This window comes from Lycium ferocissimum, chromosome 12 (assembly GCF_029784015.1).
Source record: "Lycium ferocissimum isolate CSIRO_LF1 chromosome 12, AGI_CSIRO_Lferr_CH_V1, whole genome shotgun sequence".
NCBI lineage: Eukaryota > Viridiplantae > Streptophyta > Magnoliopsida > Solanales > Solanaceae > Lycium > Lycium ferocissimum.
This window is the reverse complement of record NC_081353.1, coordinates 35,309,424-35,332,833: the sequence shown is the minus strand read 5'-3', so window position 1 is coordinate 35,332,833 and position 23,410 is coordinate 35,309,424. Positions and strand designations below refer to the sequence as shown.

The window sequence follows — 23,410 nt, the reverse complement described above, 5'->3', positions numbered from 1 at the left end:
TTAGCGGCTGTTTACGTTCATTTAGCAACGGTTTAAGTGTGTTTAAAAGCGGTTATAAAATAATCTCCGTGTGTATACAAATGAGTATGCCAGCATATCATATAGTGTTTAGTTTCCGATATTTATTGAAACTCGGGAATGCAATATTTAATAGTGGTAAATGTATGAAGTTCTTGAAATAATCTTTTATGGTCACTTACAAATTGAATAGAAGAAAAAATGACCTTTTCAGATATTTTATTTGTAAAAATGAAGATCACTTGAGTGTAAAAGTGAACATTTCTTATAAAAAAGACATAAAACTAAAAACAACTTTGTAAAGGACTATAAAACTATTACATACGAAATATTAGTTTTTATATACACAGTACTTATAATTTTTTGACAGAAGGTGTTCAAACTGTCCATCCTTGAGTCTATGTAGCTACGACACTGCAAATAAGGGGTGATATAAAGGATGGTAGTCTCTTCCAATAAGAGTCTAAGTAATCAATTATCTATTTCCCTTCACATGAATTAGAATAAATTCTCACTTTGTTTCTTGTTTTCCCATGTACTTCTTTCAGTCTTTCTCAGATAGCATGCAATCTTCGTTGGACTCGAAACCAAACGTGTATAAGACCACACGCTCACCCTGACTCAGTTCTCAACGTTGGCATGCCGAGCAACAAATGATTCCACCAGTGGGTTCACAAGATGGGGTGCCTCGTCCTACAAGAAAATCAATAAAATGTCACAACGATGAGACACGCTATTGAGTTTAAAGTTTAACAGCCTTCCCCACGATGAGACTTCTTCGGTTGATGTTAAGCAAACAAACAGTTACCCTTCGTCAAGAGATGAAATGCAAACTTTGTCACAAGAAGCATCCTTTCTTGAGGCTATTGCTTTGTATGTAAACTACTTCGAGTATGCAGAGGCCATTGGAGCCTTTGTCTAACAGGTTCAACTGAACTCAATATTTCCTATTCAGTATTTCCTATACGGAGTGTGTGTGTCTATATATATATATATATATATATATATATATATATATATATATATATATATGTGTGTGTGTGTGTGTGTATATATATGTGTATATATGTGTATATATATATATATATATATATATATATATATATATATATATGTGTGTGTGTGCGCGCGCGCGCGCGTGTGTGAAAACACAACCGACACGAAGTTCCAAAGTCTTGTGCTCACAAAAAAGCGGACAAAGTGGACCGAATCATACACTTTTGGGTCTACAAATTTTGGATCCACATTTTTGTGAAACGAAAAGGTGTCTCACGCAACTAGTATCAGTTGGGTGAGGCACATAATAAAAAAAATCGGCATTTGACGATTGCATTTGCATTTGAAAGAGAGAGGAAAGACCTGAGGACAATGGCCAACATTAGGGAGGACAATGAAATCTTCAACCGTATCAAATTTGCCATAGGCTCGACCAAGTTCTATAGGCTCCCAAGGATCCTTGTCACCCCATGCCACCAGAACTGGACACTGCAAAATGCATATTTTGGAAAAGAACATTGATTTTAGCCCAGAAAAAAGGAAAAAAAAAAAGAAAAAAAGATTTAGTTTAAAAAATAAGACAACATTGTATGGGAAGTAAAGACAATAATTCTACAATCACCTTCACTTGAGGTAGTAGTTCCTCGGGAAGAGGCCCCCCTGAATAGCAAATGAACTCAAGAAACACATCGACAGCTGTGTTCAAGCCCTGGAAGAAGGATGGCCTGTACTAACTCATCCGTCACCTGGGATGTGTCACAGTAACACTGCAAAACAGAGGCAAATCCAGAATTTAAATTAATTGGTTCAACTTTTAGGATTTTTAGCATTCAACACGTTGTAATGTTAAATTACAAGTTCAGATATACTATTAGTTGAGATTCTAGTAGGTTTTTACATATATATTTATACTGTGTGTCAAAAGTTATGGGTTCAAATGAACTCGTAGCCAACTGCAAAGAGATTTGTAAGATGTAGTTATGGCACCATACGGCATACTATATGAATTAAATATAAGAACGAAAGGAATTATTTAATCTAACTTGTCAAAATTCTATAAAAATCTTTACATTTTACATGCTTTTCCCTCAAACAACAAACAACAAAATACCCAGTGTAAATCCCACAAATGGTGTGGGAAGGGTAGTGTGTACACAGACCTTACCCCTACCTTGGAAGTAGAGAGGTTGTTTCCGATAGACCCTCGGCTAAGGGAAAGCATTTCAAAGCAGTTCGGAAAAAGAAAATACGGAAGTGAAGAAGCCAGGGTAATAAAGAAAGCATGACAAAGCATTCTGAAAAAAAGGAACAATAATAACTACAGCCAAAAAAACAAAAAAAAGTTTGTCTGAGCCCGGGTTCGAACCGGGGACCTCTAGTGTGTGAGACTAGCGTGATAACCGACTACACCACCCAGACATTATGCTTGTCCCTCAAAATGACTACTAAATCATTGTGTTTTACTAGGACTTTCTCCAAGCTGAAATTAAAGTTACAAGCAGCCGGTGAAATCACTTAATTTTGGATGTCAGATTTTGTGCAATATGCATGTGGAATCGTAAATTATGTTGTCCAGAATAACAATTGAGGCACAATATTTCTTACAGCCAAGCATTGAAATTCTTCAGCGAAAATAAGTTTATAGACACCAGGTGCTACGTGTTGTTTACCTGACACAGAATGTTTTTCACTGATTCAGGAGTAGCAACACTTTTGAAAAAGAATTTCCCGAGTTCAGTATTTCTGAGGCAAAGACACCTAAGATGAGTCCAGTGCAGATAGCAAAAGGTTCGAGTCTCCGAGACATAATGAATAAATAAGTTCACCTCAATAAATTCTGAAATGCTTTAATCAGTGGTCTACCGAACCAAGGCTGCTTCGTTATATGCAGCATTCGGAGAGAGATATTTAAAAGAAGAATGCCTCTACAGAGTTGTGGGTCCAAAACTGCAGCCTGAAGACCAACAAGTCCTGCAGAGGAAGCCAGAAAGTTCTTTTATGGGTTACAAATATCACAAATTCCCTCGAGTCCCGTATTTTTCTCAGTTGTTTTATTAAGACACTCATATCACTGTACCAGACACCAAACAGACATTAATTCCAAATTTTCTGACCTTTCGTTTTCTTTACAAAATTCTTCTAGAAAAGAGGGACATAACGAAATTTTCGAAAGAACAAATGGGATCTATGTCAGAAGTAGAGAAACTTACTTTAAGACACATTATGAAATATCCGATCCATCTAAAAAGGTAATGTTCCTAGGTACACATACTTGTTGAAGATACTTGTAATGTAGATGACTAGGCATGTAGATATAAAGGTATAATGTCCCACAAGTAATTTGTTCGACAAGTTATCCATAAGAGACCATGATTTTCTAGGTTTCCCTGCTTGTAATGGACAATTAACGATGTTTTCTGGAAAGACTGGAATCTTAGTAGGAAGCGAATTCCACTAGTTCAAAAGGAAGACCGCAGTGAGTGAACTCTTTGACAATGTACCCAATACACAAAAGTTGTATATGGATAGTGAAAATAATACATAACAGAAAGAGAAGAAGTCACCTCCGATGGAATTGCAAATAAAGAAAGCTTTATCTCCGACGACATCCTTACAAAAATCATTTAGCTGGCAGCCCCATGTTTCAAATGTATAAAAGTTGTCTACACCAAGGTCACGAGGATTTGGTTTGTCTGAGTAGCCATAACCAATAAGATCAATAGAAAACACCCGATGTGACTGCGCAAGAACCGGTACATTTTTTCTCCAATGGTCACTGTGGGAAAAGGATCATTCCAAATGCTGGTTCAATGAGAGAATGAAAGAGTAACAGAATGGCAAAGATTATCTATGTGCAGGGGACTAATAAGTTGCAACTTGCATTCAAATGAAGCCAAATCAACCAACAGACACAGCAAAAAAAGCTACACAATGTGTGTTCTGGTTTGCAACTTTATAAAAAAGGTTTTCCAGTTTAATGACATATGCCAGTTGCACTTTTCCGAGAAAACGACAAAAAAGTTAAAATTTGGCAAACTTAAAGGACCAAAACTATTCAGTGCACACTTAAGGACAAATTTGAACCTACCCTCAAACATAAGGGATCATTTTTGTCATTTTCTCCACTTTTTCCAGAGGATATAAGAATGTTGAATTAACGATGCCAAACTTTGAAAGTTCATGCATAATAGTAGCTCAATTTGATGCAAAACAAGACCATAAAACTTTAGCTAATATCTTCTGCACTTTGCATAGAAAACAAGATCAACCACAATGTTATCTGTATTGTTCTATAGCTTCAATTCAAGTATCTTTGAAAAACTTATACAAGCATAATAGAGTTTTGGTTTTGGTATATAGAAGGAGAAAATATATCAAAGATAACCTACATATGAAAACTCAAATTCTGTAATATATTATGTGATTAAAACTTCAAGAGCCAAAAGAGGAAAGGGATTCGGAAAAGGAAGGATAAAAGGAATGTTCTATTTGTGGTGTAGTTTTGCAAATTAATACCTATAAGCAAAATGTGATTGATGTTGACCTGTTTGCTCCAAAACCATGGACTAAAACGAGCGCAGGGCCACTGTTGCCACTATACTGGTATCTGATGGAATAGCCTCTCCAGTTCCACGTACTGCAAGACCAAAACAAACAGATAAAACAGTTGAAGATGGAAAATGCAAAATCAGACAAAATGCTAAAAGACATCATTAATAAATCTTAACTAACAAAATATTGATAGTCTCAATAACGTTCTCAATCTTTCCAGAAATGGTTATTTTGAAATTCATATCGTCTTTCTTAAAAAAAAAAATCATCATTCTTAAATTCATTTTCTTTTAACTTAATGGGATTTTATGTGTCCAATTCATCTCCAATTAATATTTTTCTTTCTTTAGATAAGTAATTCTGCTCCGATGTATCCGTTAGTCTACCTTTTTCAAGCATTAATATAATTTCATCTATCACTAGTCCAACTCCACTCCTAGTAAGAAGAAGTACATCGATCAATCAATCAACCACATCTAAATCCCAAGCAAGTTGGAGTCTGCTATGTCCAAAGGATGATGAAGCATATAATTAATAGGTTCAACAGAACACATCATTTCAAAACGGAACCAAGCTCTATGAGAATAAATCACCAAAATTTCAACAATTATAAAATTTTAAACACACAATGTTAGATGTATAATGGATTCAATGGAAAGAGCTAACAGCTTGTTTGGATAGTTATAATACCTATTGAATATTGTATTGTATTGTATACTTTAAATACAATGTTTGTTTTGATTGTTACTTAAATTTTATTGTCATATTGTTATCCATTGTTATGTAACGATGATAACTGCCATTTTCGATGATGACTGATTTGGTGTGATCGCGTTGTTAGTTTTTTTTCTTCTCATCTTGCCCTTTTTTTAATAATCCTATTTTACCCTTTACCCTACTATTTTTATAATACCTCTACCCCATACTCTATTTTTCCTGTAATATTGTAAGCTTATTCTTCAGATTGTGGATGCATGGCATTATAAGGACAGAAAACGATCTATCCAAACATTGCAAAGTAATACTCCCTTTGTCCCACTTTATGTGATACACTTTCTTTTTTAGTCTGTCCAAAAAAGAATGATACATTTCTATATTTAGAAATAATTTAATTTAAAATTTTTCCTTTTACCCTTAATGAAATGATTTACAACCACACAAATATATGGCTTGTTTTAGACCACAAGTTTTAAAAGTCTTTCTTTCTTTCTTAAACATTGTGCCTAATCAAACTATATCTCATAAATTGGGATGGAGGGAGTACAGTACAACATGATACAATATTATACGTTACACAAAGACCATCCAAACAAGTTATAAAGGTTGAATTCATCGAATTTAAATCCTGGATCAACCACTAGTTATATGAATCCCCTTTATATTCCCCTCTATAATGGCTCATTTCATATCAAGGATGAAGTATCTACTCTAATCTTGCTTGTTAATTCCAAGTATAAAAAGGGCAGCCTGGTGCATTAAAGTCCACGGGTCCCGGGAAGGGCCGGACATGGTCTATTCCAAGTATATTGGGCAATAAAAGCTGTAGTATTTTTCTCTTTTGTTTATGTGGGTGGGTGGGTGTTTTTTTTTTTGGGGGGGGGGGGGGGGGGGGTTATGAGCAAGACTACAGAAATAGATAGAATTTTACCTGGTTTTGACTTCAATGGCAACTTGGGTTGTGCTTTCTTTAGAGGTTTCATCAATTGAACAATCATTTACAAGTGAGTTGGATATATTCCCACGAGATTTTGAAGTCTTGATGGAAAAGAACAACTGTTTAGGAACATATTTATTGCTACAAAAAGGGATTGAACGTGAGAATTTCTTGTTTATGCTTTGTGAAAATGAAACAGGGAAATCCAATTTAGCTATGGCTATTGTTGAACAACTTGTGATCGCCATAACAATGGAATCAATACACAGAGAATGTTGAAGCTAAGTTGTTAATAAGGCTAAAGTCCATACGTTCCAAAGTGTTTGGACAGCATGAAGCCACACATACATAAAGCCACGTCCCTATATTTTCTTGTTGAAATATATGTACCTAAATAAAATCCTATATCCTTTGAAATGATTCAAGAATCTTATTTAGCCCATTGTTTTATACAGGTTTAATTATTACAATATTTTTTTTTTCTAAATATGATCATTAAATCATCAACCTTTTTGTTTTTGATATTGGTATATGTATGATTTATTTTTAATTAAATGAATAAGCATAAAATTATGAAGTTATGAAGCTATTTTAATGAATTTTTAAAAGAAAGTTGTCTCGCGCTCCTAAGTATTCTCATACATAAAATAATAATTAATATTATCTTAATGGAATGTTGAAGAAAATCTTAATTTTACATGTCATAAAAACTCTATCCGAAGTACTTGTTAAAAGTTAGTAACTCGACTATTGGTAGTGATCGATGGTGGGTTGGTTGTAATGTCCATACAGTAGTGACCGATGATTAACAATGGTGGTTGTACAGTTGATGGTTATGGCTATCGATGGTAAATGTACGTCAATAGTGATTGTGTAGCACTAATGCACAAAGTGGTGGTAATATCACATCTACAAGAAATTTTAAGTAGGAGGTTCTCTGTTTTCCTAATTCAAACCTGAATTGTTGGTCAATGTCGGAAGAATCCAACCATTTTATCACATCCTTTTTGTGATAACTTGTGATGATTTTTTACAAGTTATAAATGTTTAAACTCTTGTTTTTTCCTTTTTTTTTTTTTTTTTTTTTTTTTTTTTCTCTTTTTTTTTTTTTTTTTTGGTGAAGTGTGAACCCTTGAATATATAGTGGGAAGAGGAAAGGAGAAGAGGAAAGAAATAAAATTAGAACTATGCACCTTAAATGATTAAACAATGAAATACTATTTCATGGCAAAATTTGACTTCCAATAAAGAAAAAGATCCTCAATTCTCTACATTAGACTCTTGAAATTATATAAAAACTACATCTTTAGGAGCTTTCACGCCATTGCTTTTGAATGTCAAAGTAGTACTTGATATCCACATAGCATCTTTCTTTTTCATCTATAACCTGAAAAAACAACAAAAATCAAATATAAATATATGTTTCAACATGTTATAATCTCTTTCTTTTCTTTTTTCTCATATTGCTGAGTGATCAATCATAAAATAAAAATAAAAGTTGTTTGCCTGTGTTATAGCTACCAGGTGCGGAAGCAGGACGGAAAATAAGGAAATTCAAAAAAGGTTATATGTTACAACCACGAATCGAACCCATGACCTGAAACATTTTCTTAACATTCTTTGTTGACACTAAACAAAGCTCTCTCTCTCTTTTTTTTTTTTTTTTCCTTTTGATAGGTTGTATTAGCCAAAGTTTCACTTGTGTTAAAAAAAAATCGTACGATAGTGAATTTTTTGGCAAAGGAGACTCGATTGATCACCCGTGGACTAATGTAGCTTCGTAACTACATGCTTATTTATTTATATAATACTCATGATAGTTTTTAAAATATTCTTAAATAGTTGTGATTTGATCAAATCAAGGTATCACAAAGAGTTAAATTGATTTCATAATTGTAACATAAATAAACCTGTGTTCTTGCTGTATATAAGCCCCTCGCAAAGACACCAGAAGGTGTGACATCTTCCTCTAATTCATATACATATGGCTCTTTCCGAGGACTAAAAGTTCCCAGCATCACTTGAGACTTATCAACTGCCATAATCATCCAAATCAAAAATCAATTATATAATCTTAAAGAAATTAAAATTTGATAAGAGTTAGTCGGGTTGGGCTGCGCCTATTATTTAGCCAATTTTAATCCCGCCGATCTCGACCCAACTAACTTTTCGGCAGCATTTATTTATATTTACAAGAATCAATCTAAGTAGCCGCCCTCCCAATTACTTTTACTAAAAATAGCCTGTGGATATGTAATATATGTATAATTCATAAATAATATGTATATAACCTTATATAATCTATGTATACCGGTTAGAGAAAATTAAAAATTAATACGACCCACTCTTTGTGTAAAGATCTCATTTTGACATGTCCAAATATAATTCAATCGTCCATTTATCCTCACTAATAGTACTACACATACTTGACTCTCAAATCTCACTTATTATAGTATTAGAATCAGACTCATTCATGTTCTTGATGTACCCGATATCAAGCACTTAATACATTTAAAAAAAGAAACACAAGCAAATTAAAGACTACACAGATTATTAATTACCTCTTACACCAGATTTCCAAGTAGTGTTGATGTATTTGAGACCAGAGACAACGTTGTTGGAGACTGTAAAAGAAAATTTGAGCTTGTAACGACTTGCTTCCTTGAGAGTGAAAAGGCAATCTTTAGGGGTGGAAATGAACGGCTCTGACAGCTCCAAATCTGATCGGCCTGGGCAAATTATGTATAATTTTGGTTGTTGTACCTCTGGTTCTAATTCCTTCTCTGCTTGGATTATAAAAATAAGATCATGAAAACATAATTCTTGTTAGTATCTTACTATAGCTTTTTTACCTTAGTGATATCAACATAAGAAGAAAAAAAAAATTAAGAAATGGCACATGTTGTGTAGAGAAGAAAGAAAAAAAGGTAGGTGATTTATTTTCATTTGTCTAATTTTGGATGGACATGGTTATCCAGTTCATGGGCTTGTTGGGTAAAAGCGGATAAAATTTAGTTTTCGACGGATTTAACAACCCCCCCCCCCACCCCAACTACCACGGGAGGTTGAACTGGGTGGATGACTTAATTTAAAACGGAAAAAAAACGAGTTTAGTTGAACTCAACAATTTTTATACAGAACTTATATTATGTGTGTGTGTGTGAGAAAATCATGAAAGTAAATATTAAGTTCTGAATCCATAACTGCAAAAGTGTAATGCATTCAGTTGTGACAACTTTAAAGATGGAAACCATCAAGTTTTAATTATGAATGTGACTTTCCTCAAGTGAAATAGCAGATGTCTAATGAAATATTAATATGCGAGCAATTAAGCTGGTCAACCACCATACGATTATCAGGGAAAAAAAGGATATATTGTGATAACTTACTTGGAAAGTTGGTCTTTTTGGTCTAATAATATTTGGGAATTTTAGGAAGTATGTATAAAATTGATTCATTGTAGTTTTTAACATTTCTAACATAAGATAATGTTTGGCTAGATATGAGTTAATTTGGACACCAAAAACAGACCTCCATCTGAAGAGCTATGATCACTCCCAAGAAGTTGCTCCTCCCTCAAACTTTCATCATCCTTTCAAGAAAAAACAAACAATGTATACAGATACAATTAATTTTGAATCATCCTTAACCTTAATGTAGAATTAAAAAGGATAAAAATTAGAAAAAGAAAAAAGAAGGCATAATAATAGTATTATATTTCAAAGCTACCAATTTAATTAATTACCTGCATTTTCATCTTCTCTTGTTGATCATCTTCATTCATCAATGTATCCATGATCAAGGCCTTGTTTGGTGAGATTGGTTCAACGACAGCTGACATTTTCATCACCTGATTTTTTTTTTATAACCTAAAAATCCTCGACTGCCGGTGGTGCGCGATACAATTTTTTTTATAATCGAGAAATCCTTGAGGAATAGTAACACGCGATTAAGAATTTTTTGAAAAATAATGAACTCGCTCCTCTATATATCCTTGTTCACTTAAACTCTCACCACCAAATTATTTCAAAAAAAAAAATTGTGAATGAATAAGAAGGGGTTGTCGCGGTGGTGAAATTTAAGTGCAAGGAGGAGGAGTCTAAGGTAGAAGAGAATTAGAAATATTTCAACAAAGTGATTAATGTTTGTGGTATTAATTAATTGCTATAATTTATTATGGGGATTGGGGGTACAAGAATTAAGGGGAGCTTAATTGTGTTCATTCATGTTGGAAGGTGAATGTGAGGTTAAAACAGAATTCTGTTTCATGCCAATGGATTTTAATGTTCTAGATGTCTTTTTTTTAATAACAACGACTTTGAATTTTGTTAGTATATAGTATCTTTAAAATGTAGGTACTTAATTTTCTTAATTGTAAGTTGTAAGAAATGTGGAACGAAGCCTTGCCTAGTTTAAAATATTTTTTTTGCTTTGTGTAATTTATTACTGCTTGTGGAATAGATTTGAGATTGATTCCATTAAAATAAGATATGACTTAGTCTTTATGAGCGAATCATAACGTATTAAAGTGAATTGTGTTTTTTTATCAGTCTAACCAAAATATGGCCATTTATGTTGATTATCTGAAATGAATAATTGGTAAGAAAAAATAATATGGCATTGTGTTACTTTTTATATTAATAATAGAAAAAGGAAAACCCGTGCTCTGTACGGACCCAATCACACTGTCAAAAATAATTATTTCGACTTAGTATGCTTATTTCTTTTGCGATTTAACCTGTGCTTTTGAATGAGTGGCATATAATGATTATTGGATGAAATTTGTAATGTACACTAATCTCTAGTTATCATAGATTAAAGTAGTGCTCTACAAGATTTTCTTTTTTCTCTATGAGATTTTTGTATTGTTGTGTTGTTGGTAATGTAAACGCATAATCGGAGAAGTTTCAATTTTATATGTTTTTCCTTTTTCTCCTTCAAGGTTTGATAACGTTCTTCCTTGTAATACCACATACTTGATCAGAAAAATGAAGGAATTAAGCTACCATGTGTTTTGACTAAAGAGCTTGTTTAGTACGTAGTCACATTTACAATATATAATCTTAAAATATTGAAACTCTTAATTTTTCAAATTTTTATTGTGTGCCTGACTCATTTATTTTATTTCTAAACCGTTGAGCGAAAAAATTCTAGCCCTATGTTAACTTCATTAAACTTGCAATCTTTTTTTTTTTTTTTCTTCACATAATCACTTCGTTTTTAAATTATATCGAAGTTATTTTACAAAGTCTCCAATAACCCAAATTAAGCTTTATCATAAGTGGACACTTTAAGTCATAAAAAGAATATCACAAATATCCTTTATCCTGCTCTAGTGTTAAATAAAACAGGCAAAACAAAGGGTTTACTAGCTTGTTAATAGCTGGCATATTTTTTGGTATTAAAAATGAAAAAATTAGTGACCTATAAATGCATAATTCTTTTTTCGAGCCCAGAGTAGTTAATTACAAATGCATAATCCACAATATTATGTCATTACCGCTCATAATATTTTAATTTTTTTTCAAGTTAAATATATGAATGCAACATCAATTTTCAAATACCCATTTTCGCTTAACTTAAGTACCAATTTTTTTTCAAAAAATGTCATATTTTTTATGTCCAGTGTACTTCTAAAATCTCAAAAAAATAACATAATATGTGGATTATATATATATATATATATATATTAGTTTTTTGTTAATTTTAAATATATAATGTTTAAGAATAAAAAGAAAAGCAAAGAGTAGAAAAGGTGAAAACAATTGCTTAGTGACTCCATTTGAAAGCTCTATGTGAACTGTGAATATCAAAGAGAGAGAAAAAGTATAACAAATATCAGTCATTAAAAGGTACTACAAGAGATGGAAAAGGTAGACTACGAAGAAAGGCCTTCCAATTTTACTTCGCGTGGTACAAAAAAGGCAGTTAAACCTTTTGAATAGCTGATGAATCATGACGTATGCAAAGGTCCATTTAGTCAAGACACCTTAAAATTTGTACAGCAGCTACCGTAGCTTTTTCTCCAGCCAACCATATTACTTCATTTAATGAAATGACCAAATTGCCCTCTAAATCCTAAGCAGACATGTTGACCTCCTGCTAGCTTACTTAAACAAAGTCAGTCAACTTTCTTTCGCACCCGTTCAAAAATCAAAAGAAAATGTAACTCAAATTACATTAGATACGTCCAAAGACTAGTTAAAGTGGTTCAAATTGATGTAATTTGGTTGTTATTTTTAGTTACGTTTATATCTAATGCTTGAAATCAGTGGCTCCATTAGAAAGCTCTATGTGAACTGTGAATATCAAAGAGATAGAAAAAGTAAAACAAATCCAGTCGGCAACTACTATAGCACTTTTTTTCAGCCTACCGTACTACTTCATTTCAATGAAATGATCAAATTTCCCTCTAAATCCTAAGCAGGCATGTTGACCTCCTATTAGCTTACTTAAGCAAAGTAAGTCAACTTTCTTTTGCACCCGTCCAAAAACCAAAAGAAAATGTAACTCAAATTGCATTACATATGTCCAAAGACTATTTAAATTGAGTCAAATAGTTGTAATTTGGTTGTTATTTTCAGTTACGTTTATATCTGATGCTTGAAATCAGTGGCTCCATTAGAAAGCTCTATGTGAACTGTGAATCTCAAAGAGAGAAAAAGTAAAACAAACACCAGTCAGTGAAAAGTAATACTGGGAAGAGAAAAGGTAAACTATAAAGAAAAACCTTCCAATTTTACGCCAGGTAGCACGAAAAAGGCACTTAAAGCTTTTGAATAGCTGGTGAATAATGACGTATGCAAAAGGACAATTTAGTCAAAACATCTTAAAATTTATTCAGCAGCTACCGTAGTTTTTTTTTTTTAAGCCAACCATATTACTTCATTTTGGTGAAATAACCAAGTTGTCCTCTAAATCCTAAACAAACATTTTGACCTCCTGTTAGATTATTTAAGTAAAATTAATCAACTTTCTTTCGCACTCATCCAAAAACCAAAAGAAAATGTAACTCAAATTGCATTAGATATGTCCAAAGACTATTTAAAGAGGTTCAAATTGTTGTAATTTGATTGTTACTTTCAGTTACATTTATACCTGATGCTTAAAATATGTGGCTCCATTTGAAAACTCTATGTGAACTGTGAATATCAAAGAGAGAGAAAAAGTAAAACATGTACCAATCATTGAAAGGTAATATCGAGGCGAGAAAAGGTAGACTGCAAAGTAAAAGCCTTCCAATTTTATGCCAGGTAGCACGGAAAAGGCACTTAAAGCTTTTGAATAACTGATGAATAATGACGTATGCAAAAAGACAATTTAGTCAAGATACTTTAAAATTTATTCAGCAGCTACCGTAGCTTTTTTTTTTTTTTTTTTTTAGCCAATCATATTACTTAATTTTGGTGAAATAATCAAGTTGTCCTCTAAATTCTAAGCAGACATTTTGACCTCCTGTTAGATTATTTAAGTAAAATCAGTCAACTTTCTTTCGCACTCGTCCAAAAATCAAAAGAAAATGTAACTCAAATTGCATTAGATATGCCCAAAGACTATCTAAAGAGGTTCAAATTGTTGTAATTTGATTGTTATTTTCAGTTACTTTTATACCTGATGATTAAAATATGTGGCTCCGTTTGAAAGCTCTATGTGAACTGTGAATATCAAAGCGAGAGAAAAAGTAAAACAAATACCAGTCAGTGAAAGGTAATACCGGGGCGAGAAAAGGTAGACGGCAAAGTAAAAGCCTTCCAATTTTATGTCATATAGCACATAAAAGGCACTTAAAGCTTTTGAATAGCTGATGAATAATGATGTATCCAAAAGGACAATTTAGTCAAGACACCTTAAAATTTATTCAGCAGCTACCGTAGCATTTTTTTCAGCCAACCATATTACTTCCTTTTGATGAAATTACCAAATTGCCCTCTAAATCCTCAGCAGACATGTTGACCTCCTATTAGCTTACTTAAGCAAAGTCAGTCAACTTTCTTTCCCATCCGTCCAAAAATCAAAAGAATATGTAACTCAAATTGTATTAGATACATCCACAGACTATTTAAAGAGGTTCAAATTGTTGTAATTTGGTTGTTATTTTCAGTTATGTTTATATGCATTTGAATAGCTGATGAATAATACGTATGCAAAAGGAAAATTTAGTCAAGACACCTTAAAATTTATTCAGCAGCTACTGTAGCATTTTTTTCAGCCAACCATAATACTTCCTTTTGATGAAATTACCAAATTGCCCTTTAAATCCTCAGCAGACATGTTGACCTCCTATTAGCTTACTTAAGCAAAGTCAGTCAACTTTCCTTCACACCCGTCCAAAAACCAAAAGAAAATGTAACTCAAATTGCATTAGATACGTCCAAAGACTACTTAAAGTGGTTCAAATTGTTGTAATTTGGTTGTTATTTTAGTTACGTTTATATCTGATGCTTGAAATCAGTGGCTCCATTTGAAAGCTTTATATGAATTGTGAATATCAAAGAGAGAGAAAAATGTAAATAAATACTAGTCAATGAAAGGTAATACGAGATAGAGAAAAGGTAGATTAGAAAGAAAAAGCCTTTCAATTTTATGTCACGTAGCACGGAACAAAAATGTTATTAAACCACAATAAACGATACGGTTATTATAGTAAACTTACATTGCCCTTATTCGGGGTGGTATTTAATTTTTTCCCTTCGCCTAAAATGCCCCGAGATTCTGGGTTCAAACCCCGGTTTAGTAAAAAAAAAAAAAAAAAATTCGCAAGACAAAATTTCGTAGTAAAATTAGGCCTATTCGTCAAGGCCTAATTCTTGTAGAATTCCAGCAAAGTAAAAAAAGAGTTGTGCCTTGCAAATTTTGCAAGGTACACTTTTGCGCAGCCTTGCTTTGTGAAGTTATTTTTTTTCTTACTGAACGAGGGTTCGAAACACAAGCCTCAGGTATTTTCAGTCACTTTTTAAGTAAAAGACAAAAATTAAAGACCAGCAATTTAAGGGACAAAAATTAAAAACCAGCGCCTTTAAAGGCCAATCCGTGCAAAAAAAAAATGAAAACAAGTTCTTGAAAATATTTTTTTTATTTTGAATACTACAAAAGTGTTTAAAAACTATATTAACTTAAAATCACTTAAAATAAGCCAATGGCTCTATTTTACTGTAATATTTCCCTGTTCAGATCCACTAGTTCTCTTTTATTTAATCCTAAACTGAGCTGTCTTTTTCAGATTTTCACTGACCACACCAAAAATATAGATTAAAAAAAGAATTGTCTCTTTCTACTGTATATTCTCTTCAGTCTTCTTACTACTCTCATCATCATCATACATCAATGGACTCCTTTTAGGTGCTCTTTTTTTTTTTTTTTTTTTTTTTCTGCCGTTTCTCTACCTTTAATTTAATGCTTAATATGAGAAGGGTATTTTTTTTTGTTGGTTCAATTTAATAATTGTAGTATTTAAAAATCCCACCTATTTTTTTGTGGGTCAACTTTGGTTTTATCGTTCTTGATTGTTCTTATATAGTAAAGATTAGTTTTTGAAATATGTTTTTTGATTGTTTCTTGAATTTGTTATTTTCTTTTTCAGGTTATTCACATTGGGGTTTGCCATATTGTTGTTTATGAGTTTAAGGGCATGTTTAGTTTGTGATATAGCTAAATAATCTTGGGTTTTCTTCAAGTTCAAGTTCAAATATATGTATAAGTTATGAGAGAATCTGTGTATTATTTTATGTCGGGTAGAAGATAAAATAATTAATACCTGTATAATTAATACATGAATAAAAAGTTGAAACATAATATTATCCTTATCACTCCATATAAAACATTGGCTTCCTGCCTAAATAAAACATTGGCTTTCTGCCTAAATAAACTCCGTAGTAGTGCTGCCAAGTTCAAACATTGGCTTCCTGCCTAAATAAAAATGCAAAAAGAAAAAAAGATACAAAGCTAAAGAAGGATATGGGTATAATTCTAAACAAATATTTTAATTTTAAAAAATATATAACGTTCATTTATTTTTAATATAATAAATTAATATTCAAAGAAATAATTTACACATAATTAAATTTTACATAATTAATACTTGTATAATTAATACCGGCATAACTACCAAATGCATAATTACCTCATGCATTAGTGATACTTGCATAACTAATTCTCAGTGGTATATTAGTTCTATGAAATTTGTCAATACTGACCATTAATACAATTTTTTTAAATTTTTTTTTTTTAAATAGCTGCTCCTTCAATAAAGTCGTAAAAGTAGCTGCTGTGCCATAACACGTGGTCATTTATCCTACTCCATTTATACGGTCCATAGCCATCAATTGGTTAAATAGGATTCCTATAGAACTCTGTGATTAAATACGTGGCTGTGTAATGTAATTTATTACTCGAATTACTATTTTACTATAATTTTTTTCTGTTCAGAATTCAGATCCACTAGTTCTCTTTTATTTGAGGGCAAAGATGAAAATATACTCCTCAATTTTATGATTTAGAGCAGATATACTCTCGTTAAAATATAATTTATATATACCCTGCAGTTACACAAATGATACAAATATATCCTTGTCGATAATGAAAAAAAAAATCATTTACCTCATTATTAATTAAAAAATGTCACGTGACTTAAAAAAAAAAAGACTATCCATTTTCTTTTTGAGTAAATTTATCTGTCGGTTGGGTCGAGTATGGTTTGTTTAAAAAATATCTCTGTGACTTTAAAAAAATAAGTTTACCCAATTTTTTAAAAGAACCAGACCCGACTCACAAAAAAATTACTAGATGACTTTAGAAAAATAAGTCTACTATAAAAAAAAATGGATAGTCTTATTTTTCTTAAGCCACGTGATATTTTTTAATTAAAAATAAATTAAATGATTTTTTTAAATCCTTAGCAAAAAGAATTTATTTGCACTATTTATATAACAATAGGGGTATATTTACATAATTTGTATAACACAGGTTATATACGAGCCACTTTTTTTTGACGAAGGATATATTTGCGCCTTTTCCCTTTATTTAATCCTAACCTGAGCTGTCTTTTTCAGACTTTCACTAAGCAAAAAAAAATTTAGATTTTAAATTAAAAAAAGCTAACTAAATAGCTGTGGTAGATTGTCCCTTTCTACCGTATATACTCTTCAGTCTTCATCTTAGTCTCTTCATCATCATTTAGGTACTTTTTTTTTTCCTCCTATTTTACCCCTTTTGATGCTTAATGTGAATTTATGTGTTGAATTTATAATTGTAGTATTAAAAAATCCTACCTTTTTTTTTTCTTCCATTAATTCACTGTAATATGCATATTTAATTGGTGGGTCAACTTTGGTTTTATCATTCTTGGAGGTTCTTATAGTAAAGATTAGTTTTTTTGAATATGGTTCTTGATGGTTTCTTTAATTTTTTTTTCTTTATGAGTTTAAGGGCATGTTCTAGTTTGTGATGATAGATAGATAATTTTGGGTGCATGTTCTAGTTTGTGATATAGATAAATAATTTTGGGTTTTCTCCAAGGTCTTGGAGGTTCTTATATAGTAAAGATTAGTTTTTGGAATATGTGTTTTGATTGTTTCTTTAATTTTTTTTTTTCAGGTTTCACATTGGGGTTTGCCATATTGTTGTTAATGAGTTTAAGGGCAAGTTTTAGTTTGTTATAGAGCTAAATAATTTTGGGTTTTCTCCAAGTTCAAATTTTGAGTGAGGAGGAAGCTCAATTAAGCTGTGGAAACAAATGGGAGGTAATTTATCCACTTTAGGATTTAGTTATCTTGTACTTCCTTCATCCCAAAGTACTTGTCATGTTTCACTTTTCGAGAGTTAATCTACTTGAACTTTGACCAACATTTTTTTCACCATATAAATATGAGAAGAATTGCAACTTATAGTACTTTTTGTATAGTTTTTGAATTGTAATTTTCAATTTAGCTACGAAGATTAGTCAAATTGACTCCCGAGAAGCGAAACGTGACAACTAATATGGGAAGGAGGGAGTACTAAAAGTTATTTTCTTGTTATTGTTTCTGATGTAATAAAGGATTTTTTCACCAGGTAATAAAGTGACTACTAGTTCAACATCCAGTTTATGGTTAGCTCAAAATCCTAGCAAGAGATGGGGTGAAGTGTTCTTTCTGCTTTACACTCCCTTTTGGCTCACCTTGTGCCTTGGTGTTGTCGTCCCGTATAAGCTCTATGAGGTACATGACACGTGTGCAATTCCATTGTAGATTGTGTTTTTCTATTTGAATTGTGACTTTGAAATGTGCTTGTTCAGTTCTATGTTGATTTTTGCAAAAAAGTTGTCTTCACTACGAGGGAAAGGAAATTAGGAAAATCGGAGAAAAGGGTTGTGTAATGAGAAGTGAACGTTCCTTATTACTCCACTATTGCCTTTTGGATGAGATGAACAGATAGATTGGAGTATTTAGGGAATGCATACTGCTAGGCGCTAACCACTATTAGTCTGAAATTGAAGAAAAGAAAGGAGTGACGTGCAAAATTTAATGATGAGAATTAGTGAAACCTTGTAAATTTCTATGAGGCATCTTGAAATTTTGAAACTTCAAATGTTATTGAAGACTTTGATTCTTGGTTTGCTTGTGGAGAATGCTGTAAGAACCAATGGATCATGCTAATTTTCTAGGCACCCTAAAAGTTTTGTATTTCTCTAGCCACCATATTTATATGTTAGTTTAACAAGCCCCTTGTGTTTAGGACCAACATATCCTGAGTTATTGTTATTCTGCTGATCCCATAGTTGATACTCCATCTTTCCTATTTTATGTGACTTTTTTTTCAGTCTGTCCCAAAAAAAAAAAAAAAAAAAAAAAGCCCCAAAAAAAATGACTCTTTTCTACTATTTAATCTTAGCATCCCGTTTTACCGACATGACTTATTGGGATTCCTACCAGCACTCAATTAAAAAGGTACTTTGGCACTTTGCATATGTTTGACTTACATGTCAGAAGTCTTCTTTAAATTTTAAAATTCCGTGCCCAGTCAAACACTTTCACATAAAATGGGATGGAGGAAATACTATATTTTTTATGACCAGGATGGAGGACGTACTATTTAAGGAAAGAGTGAGCCATTCTCCTATTTGATAGGCTTTGTTAATTGAGAGGCGGTCATAGAGATGGAGTTCAAACTAACTCTTCAATGTTGCTTAAAGGGTTCCCAATCTCTTCTTATGAACTATCCTTCTTCTAGTTAGGCTTCTACTGCTGAATTGTGTGTGAACTTCTCTTTAAATAGTTAAATCCTCGTTTTACTAATATAGTAAGATGATCATGTAAAAAGTTCTACTCATATCCGTGGCCAAGCAGTGACATCTTACCTTTTACTAGTTGGTTGTGCTTATGTGTTATATGTGTGTGGTGTATATGTGCACACACACACACACAAAATACACGCGTATATATATATAATAATATATACACATGAATTTTCATGCTGTCTCTTGTTATACTGCATGCTTAGTATTTGTAACTAACAGAGTGGCTTGTTGTGACAGAATTTTACAGAATGGGAATACCTCTTGTTGGGGCTTGTTTCTGCACTTCCTGCATTAATTGTACCCATGATATTTGTTGGAAAGGTACGTTGCTTTTGGTGAATCAACAATTTTAGAACTAGACCTGTAAAAGTTTTCAGTGGCTTATTCAAATGATTGACAACTTTATTTTTGCAAACATATTTCTTATCAAATTAGTACCTGTTATCTTTTTGTCATCTTTTCTCTTATTAAACTTTACTCAATTAGGTCAATATGGATCTGTGCTTAGTGAAGGAGATAAATTACTCATAACTTTTTTGTTTAATGTAGGAGATAAAATGACTTGAGTGCAACTTCGTCATGTCTATTCTTGATGATATAACTAGTTGAATCTCTATTATTGTAAAAATGATCTGTATAACATTTGCTCAAAAAACTAGTTGAATGAAGGCTTATTATTACATGTAATTTTTGCAGGCTGACAAGAGCATTGCTTGGACGGATCGTTATTGGGTAAAGGCAAGTATTCTCGAAGAAGAAATATTAATCACTTGTCTACATTATTAAGGATCCATTTTTAAGCCTTTATTATGATTGGTTTCTAGATTCAATTTTCATATGACACATGGACAAAAACAGACTCAGTTTGGAAAAAAATTGCATGGAAAAATTTCCATGCTACATATGTCGCTAATTTTATGATCCTTTCTTTAAGAATTCTTTTTGGTGCTTTTCTAGACTGACTGTTGATTTGCTGTTACTCCAGGCTAATCTCTGGATAGCAATTTTCACTTATGTTGGGAATTACTTTTGGACCCACTATTTCTTCACAGTTTTAGGGGCTTCTTATACATTTCCATCTTGGAGGATGAATAATGTAAGCCATATGTTGGGATTTTTTTCATTTGACTTTGCCCTTTATTGGAGTTTCCATTTTATCTAAATATTGACAAAAGATATAATGCAACTCTGTGCAGGTACCACATACAACTTTCCTTCTAGCACATGTTTGCTTCCTGTTTTACCATGTCTCAGCAAATATGACCCTTCGAAGACTGCAGCATGCTGTTGCTGATTTGCCCGAGAATATTCAATGGGCTTTCAAGGCTGGATGGATTCTGGCATATGCTTATTTTATAGCTTATCTGGAAACATTAGCTATTTCCAATGTAAGTGGTCAATTGTAGGAATCCAAAATTATTCTGCTTAAGGGTATATAGCTTTATCAAATTCGTTTGAGATACATGAATGAGGTTATAAACATCACACTTGTTTGTTTCCGACCTATGCAGTTTCCGTACTATGACTTCGTGGACCGTGCAGTCATGTATAAAGTTGGCTCATTGTTTTATGCGATCTACTTCATTGTAAGCTATCCAATGTTTTTCAATGTTTTTCAGGTAGTGCGGATAACGTTATTCACAGCATTATCCCAGTAATTTCTGCCCCTAGAATTCCCCTAGTGCGGAGAATGTTATTCACAGCATTATTCCAGTGTGTTTAATAAACTTACATAAATTTTAATCTTTTGAGTGCATTAGTCAAATCAGTAATAAACTAGAGTGGAAAATGAGGACGAAACAGATGAGGGCAGCTCTGTTTTAGCGTACCACAAGGTGGATGCTGACCAACTGACTTGCTAATAATTTTTGAGGACGAAACAGATGAGGGCATTATTGAGTTGATTGATATTTCTGTAAGAGTTTATTAAAGGGCTTTGTAAAGTCATCTGATCTTTATTTTAGCAGTGCTAGTAGTTCTCTTCAATCTTTTCTAGAGGACCATTCATTAATGTTTCGACATGATTTCTAGTGTACAGTTTGACAGTTGATAGTGAGATCTGGTCTACTCTAGTTTTCCAGATAGAAGGTGTGCTCCAAGTGAAATAAGTGATTTTTTTAACCGTCTTGAGGCACTTTCAGAAATTTTGACAGGTTGGACAATAGAATCCTCAAATTTCACAGGGTACTTGTTTAGGGTTGGTAGAATCGTGAACTTCACTATTCCTGTTAAAAGAAGATTCTACGCCTCTACTGAAAGTTAAATATTGGAAGTTTTTAACCATTGCATTTGAAAGTGCTTTTCTAGAAACATAGGTAATGTAAGTAAGCACCCAAGGGTGTGACCTAGTGGTGTGGTTAATGAAGTGATTTGAGAACCGTGAGGTCTCTGGTTCAAATCCCAGCATATGCAAAAACACTAGGTGATTTTTTCCCATTTGTCCCAACCTTGGTGGACAGAGTTACTGGGTATATGTGCGGATGGGAGGTAGCAAGTACCACGTGAAATTAATCGAGGTGCTCACAAGCTGGCTTGAGGGCCACAATTATTTAAAAAAGAACCAGAGACCAACACGCTTGTGACCCGTTTGTGGATCTGAACTAAGATTAGGTGACCTAACCCTAAATGTGTATCATACTACATTGTCGTTAAGCATTGTGGTCCACAACCTCAGCATTTTGACTCTGATCTCTTTACTAATCATTTTCTCTTGGTGGGTTCTTGCTTTAATGTACAGGGTCGATGAGAAACCTGGAGATTTGTGGGACTTGCCAAGAGTGTCCATTGATGCTTTGGGTGCTTCAATGCTTGTTACCATTTTACTAGACTTATGGCGGCTTTTTCTCGGTCCCATTGTTGCAATGCCAGAAAACAAACAGTGCCTTCAATCAGGACTCCCATGGTTTGCCATGACATCTTGAAGGCGTGCGAATCACGAGGTGCAAAGTTAACAGCTTCTGTAAAATCAGAGTTCTGGTCTGTTCTTGAAATGATGTTGACTATGATCAGATTTGGCCCTTGTTGTACTCTGACCAATTGATATTCACTTGTACTCTTCTTGAGCACTATGTTTTATTAGCTTGTAAGAAACTGGAAAACAAGTTTTCATGTAATAGCAGTTTCAGATTTCTTGGTGCCTTTGTATTTTCCTAGAGCAATTAGATTTAAACCATCATCTGTAGGAGCTCTTTTTATGTCATTTTAGCTATTTAGTTGCTTGTTGATTGATTAATAAGATTGAAGAAAGAAATTTATAGTAAAAGTGGATGAGTTGGATACATTCTTTCTTGATACCCCTAAAAAAACTTTAGAAAAAAAAATGCTGTTGACTGTTGGGGGAAGATTTGGATGAACTACCAATTTATTTGATTCACACCTTTAATTCTTGAAAATATTTGAAATATTTTTGCAACCTAAATAATACTTACCATCATTTCAAGATGAGGATTTAAAAGATAATAAGCTTTGTGAGCTGTTGGCTTTGACTGGTACAATGTTGTTGACTCTTTTCAAGATCCAAGCAAACATACATTTTCAAATCTGTCTGTTACTTTATTTTTCCCCATTTTAAGATCCAGAACCAAATCACTTTAAAAATGTAACAATTAAATAATCATTTCGGGCCCGGATCCTACAACGTGGCACATGCAAGGAAAATCACTAAACTTTTTTTTTCTCTCTCCCGGTGTTCGGTATTGGTTTAAGTGTTAGAATAATTTGAATTCGGTTGGGAAGTCTCATATTGGGTGTGGGAGAAGGGAGGGAGGGGTCAAAGTGTTCCATATCAAAGGTTACTGTTTCCAGAGCTCGAATCCAAGATCTTTAATTAAGGATGATGAAGTATTTACCATCCCACGACAAACAATCGTCGGTGGTACCACTTACCTTTTGTGTCATATGAAATTATTAATTGCTTT

The 23,410-nt window shown here is 32.8% G+C and overlaps 3 protein-coding genes and 1 non-coding gene across 8 annotated transcripts; 1 reads left to right on the top strand and 3 right to left on the bottom strand.

The window, feature by feature from the left end:
- Window positions 1–313: 313 nt before the first annotated feature.
- Window positions 314–6,563, bottom strand: LOC132040232 (pheophytinase, chloroplastic). Its single transcript, XM_059430861.1, is given in 9 exon segments — window positions 314–711; window positions 1,378–1,503; window positions 1,637–1,715; window positions 1,717–1,781; window positions 2,685–2,757; window positions 2,841–2,985; window positions 3,579–3,790; window positions 4,559–4,651; window positions 6,215–6,563. Coding segments are annotated over 9 exon segments (1,119 nt in total). The 5' UTR covers window positions 6,469–6,563; the 3' UTR covers window positions 314–639.
- TRNAV-CAC (transfer RNA valine (anticodon CAC)) lies at window positions 2,360–2,433 on the bottom strand. The gene has a single exon. It is a non-coding gene; the product is annotated as a tRNA-Val (tRNA).
- An 818-nt stretch (window positions 6,564–7,381) lies between the features above and the next one.
- LOC132040164 (rho GDP-dissociation inhibitor 1-like) lies at window positions 7,382–10,725 on the bottom strand. 2 transcript variants are annotated; one of them, XM_059430782.1, is made up of 5 exons: window positions 9,966–10,725; window positions 9,752–9,812; window positions 8,782–9,012; window positions 8,131–8,255; window positions 7,382–7,607 (listed from the first exon to the last, which is right to left on the bottom strand). In XM_059430782.1, the coding sequence occupies exons 1-5, from the start codon at window positions 10,065–10,067 to the stop codon at window positions 7,527–7,529; spliced, it is 600 nt and encodes a 199-aa protein (XP_059286765.1). In that variant the 5' UTR covers window positions 10,068–10,725; the 3' UTR covers window positions 7,382–7,526. The 2 variants fall into 2 exon arrangements, with proteins under 2 accessions (XP_059286765.1, XP_059286766.1); XM_059430783.1 differs by having other exon boundaries at window positions 7,384–7,607; window positions 8,782–9,003; window positions 9,966–10,718.
- Window positions 10,726–17,254: 6,529 nt separating this feature from the next.
- LOC132039844 (cycloeucalenol cycloisomerase) lies at window positions 17,255–22,631 on the top strand. Of its 4 annotated transcripts, none has more exons than XM_059430379.1 (9): window positions 17,255–17,396; window positions 17,813–17,958; window positions 18,269–18,414; window positions 19,731–19,814; window positions 20,190–20,231; window positions 20,479–20,589; window positions 20,690–20,881; window positions 21,005–21,101; window positions 22,230–22,631. In XM_059430379.1, exons 2-9 carry the CDS (start codon window positions 17,952–17,954, stop codon window positions 22,412–22,414), a joined length of 864 nt encoding a protein of 287 aa, XP_059286362.1. In that variant the 5' UTR covers window positions 17,255–17,396; window positions 17,813–17,951; the 3' UTR covers window positions 22,415–22,631. The 4 variants fall into 4 exon arrangements, with proteins under 4 accessions (XP_059286362.1, XP_059286360.1, XP_059286364.1 ...); XM_059430377.1 differs by having other exon boundaries at window positions 21,005–21,112; window positions 22,241–22,631; XM_059430381.1 differs by lacking the exon at window positions 17,255–17,396 and adding an exon at window positions 17,446–17,534.
- The last annotated feature ends 779 nt before the right edge of the window (window positions 22,632–23,410 follow it).

What these genes read in the sequence shown, in the direction of transcription:
- LOC132039844 (XM_059430379.1), top strand. An exon ending in CATCTTGGAGGATGAATAAT is followed by an intron (nt 20,590 to 20,689) that starts GTAAGCCATATG and finishes AACTCTGTGCAG; the next exon opens with GTACCACATACAACTTTCCT. An exon ending in AAGCTATCCAATGTTTTTCA is followed by an intron (nt 21,102 to 22,229) that starts ATGTTTTTCAGG and finishes CTTTAATGTACA; the next exon opens with GGGTCGATGAGAAACCTGGA.
- LOC132040164 (XM_059430782.1), bottom strand. Translation starts at nt 10,067, where the DNA reads ATGAAAATGTCAGCTGTCGTTGAACCAATCTCACCAAACAAGGCCTTG. An exon ending in AAGAGAAGATGAAAATGCAG is followed by an intron (nt 9,813 to 9,965) that starts GTAATTAATTAA and finishes TTTTCTTGAAAG; the next exon opens with GATGATGAAAGTTTGAGGGA. An exon ending in TTGGAAATCTGGTGTAAGAG is followed by an intron (nt 8,256 to 8,781) that starts GTAATTAATAAT and finishes TGATTATGGCAG; the next exon opens with TTGATAAGTCTCAAGTGATG.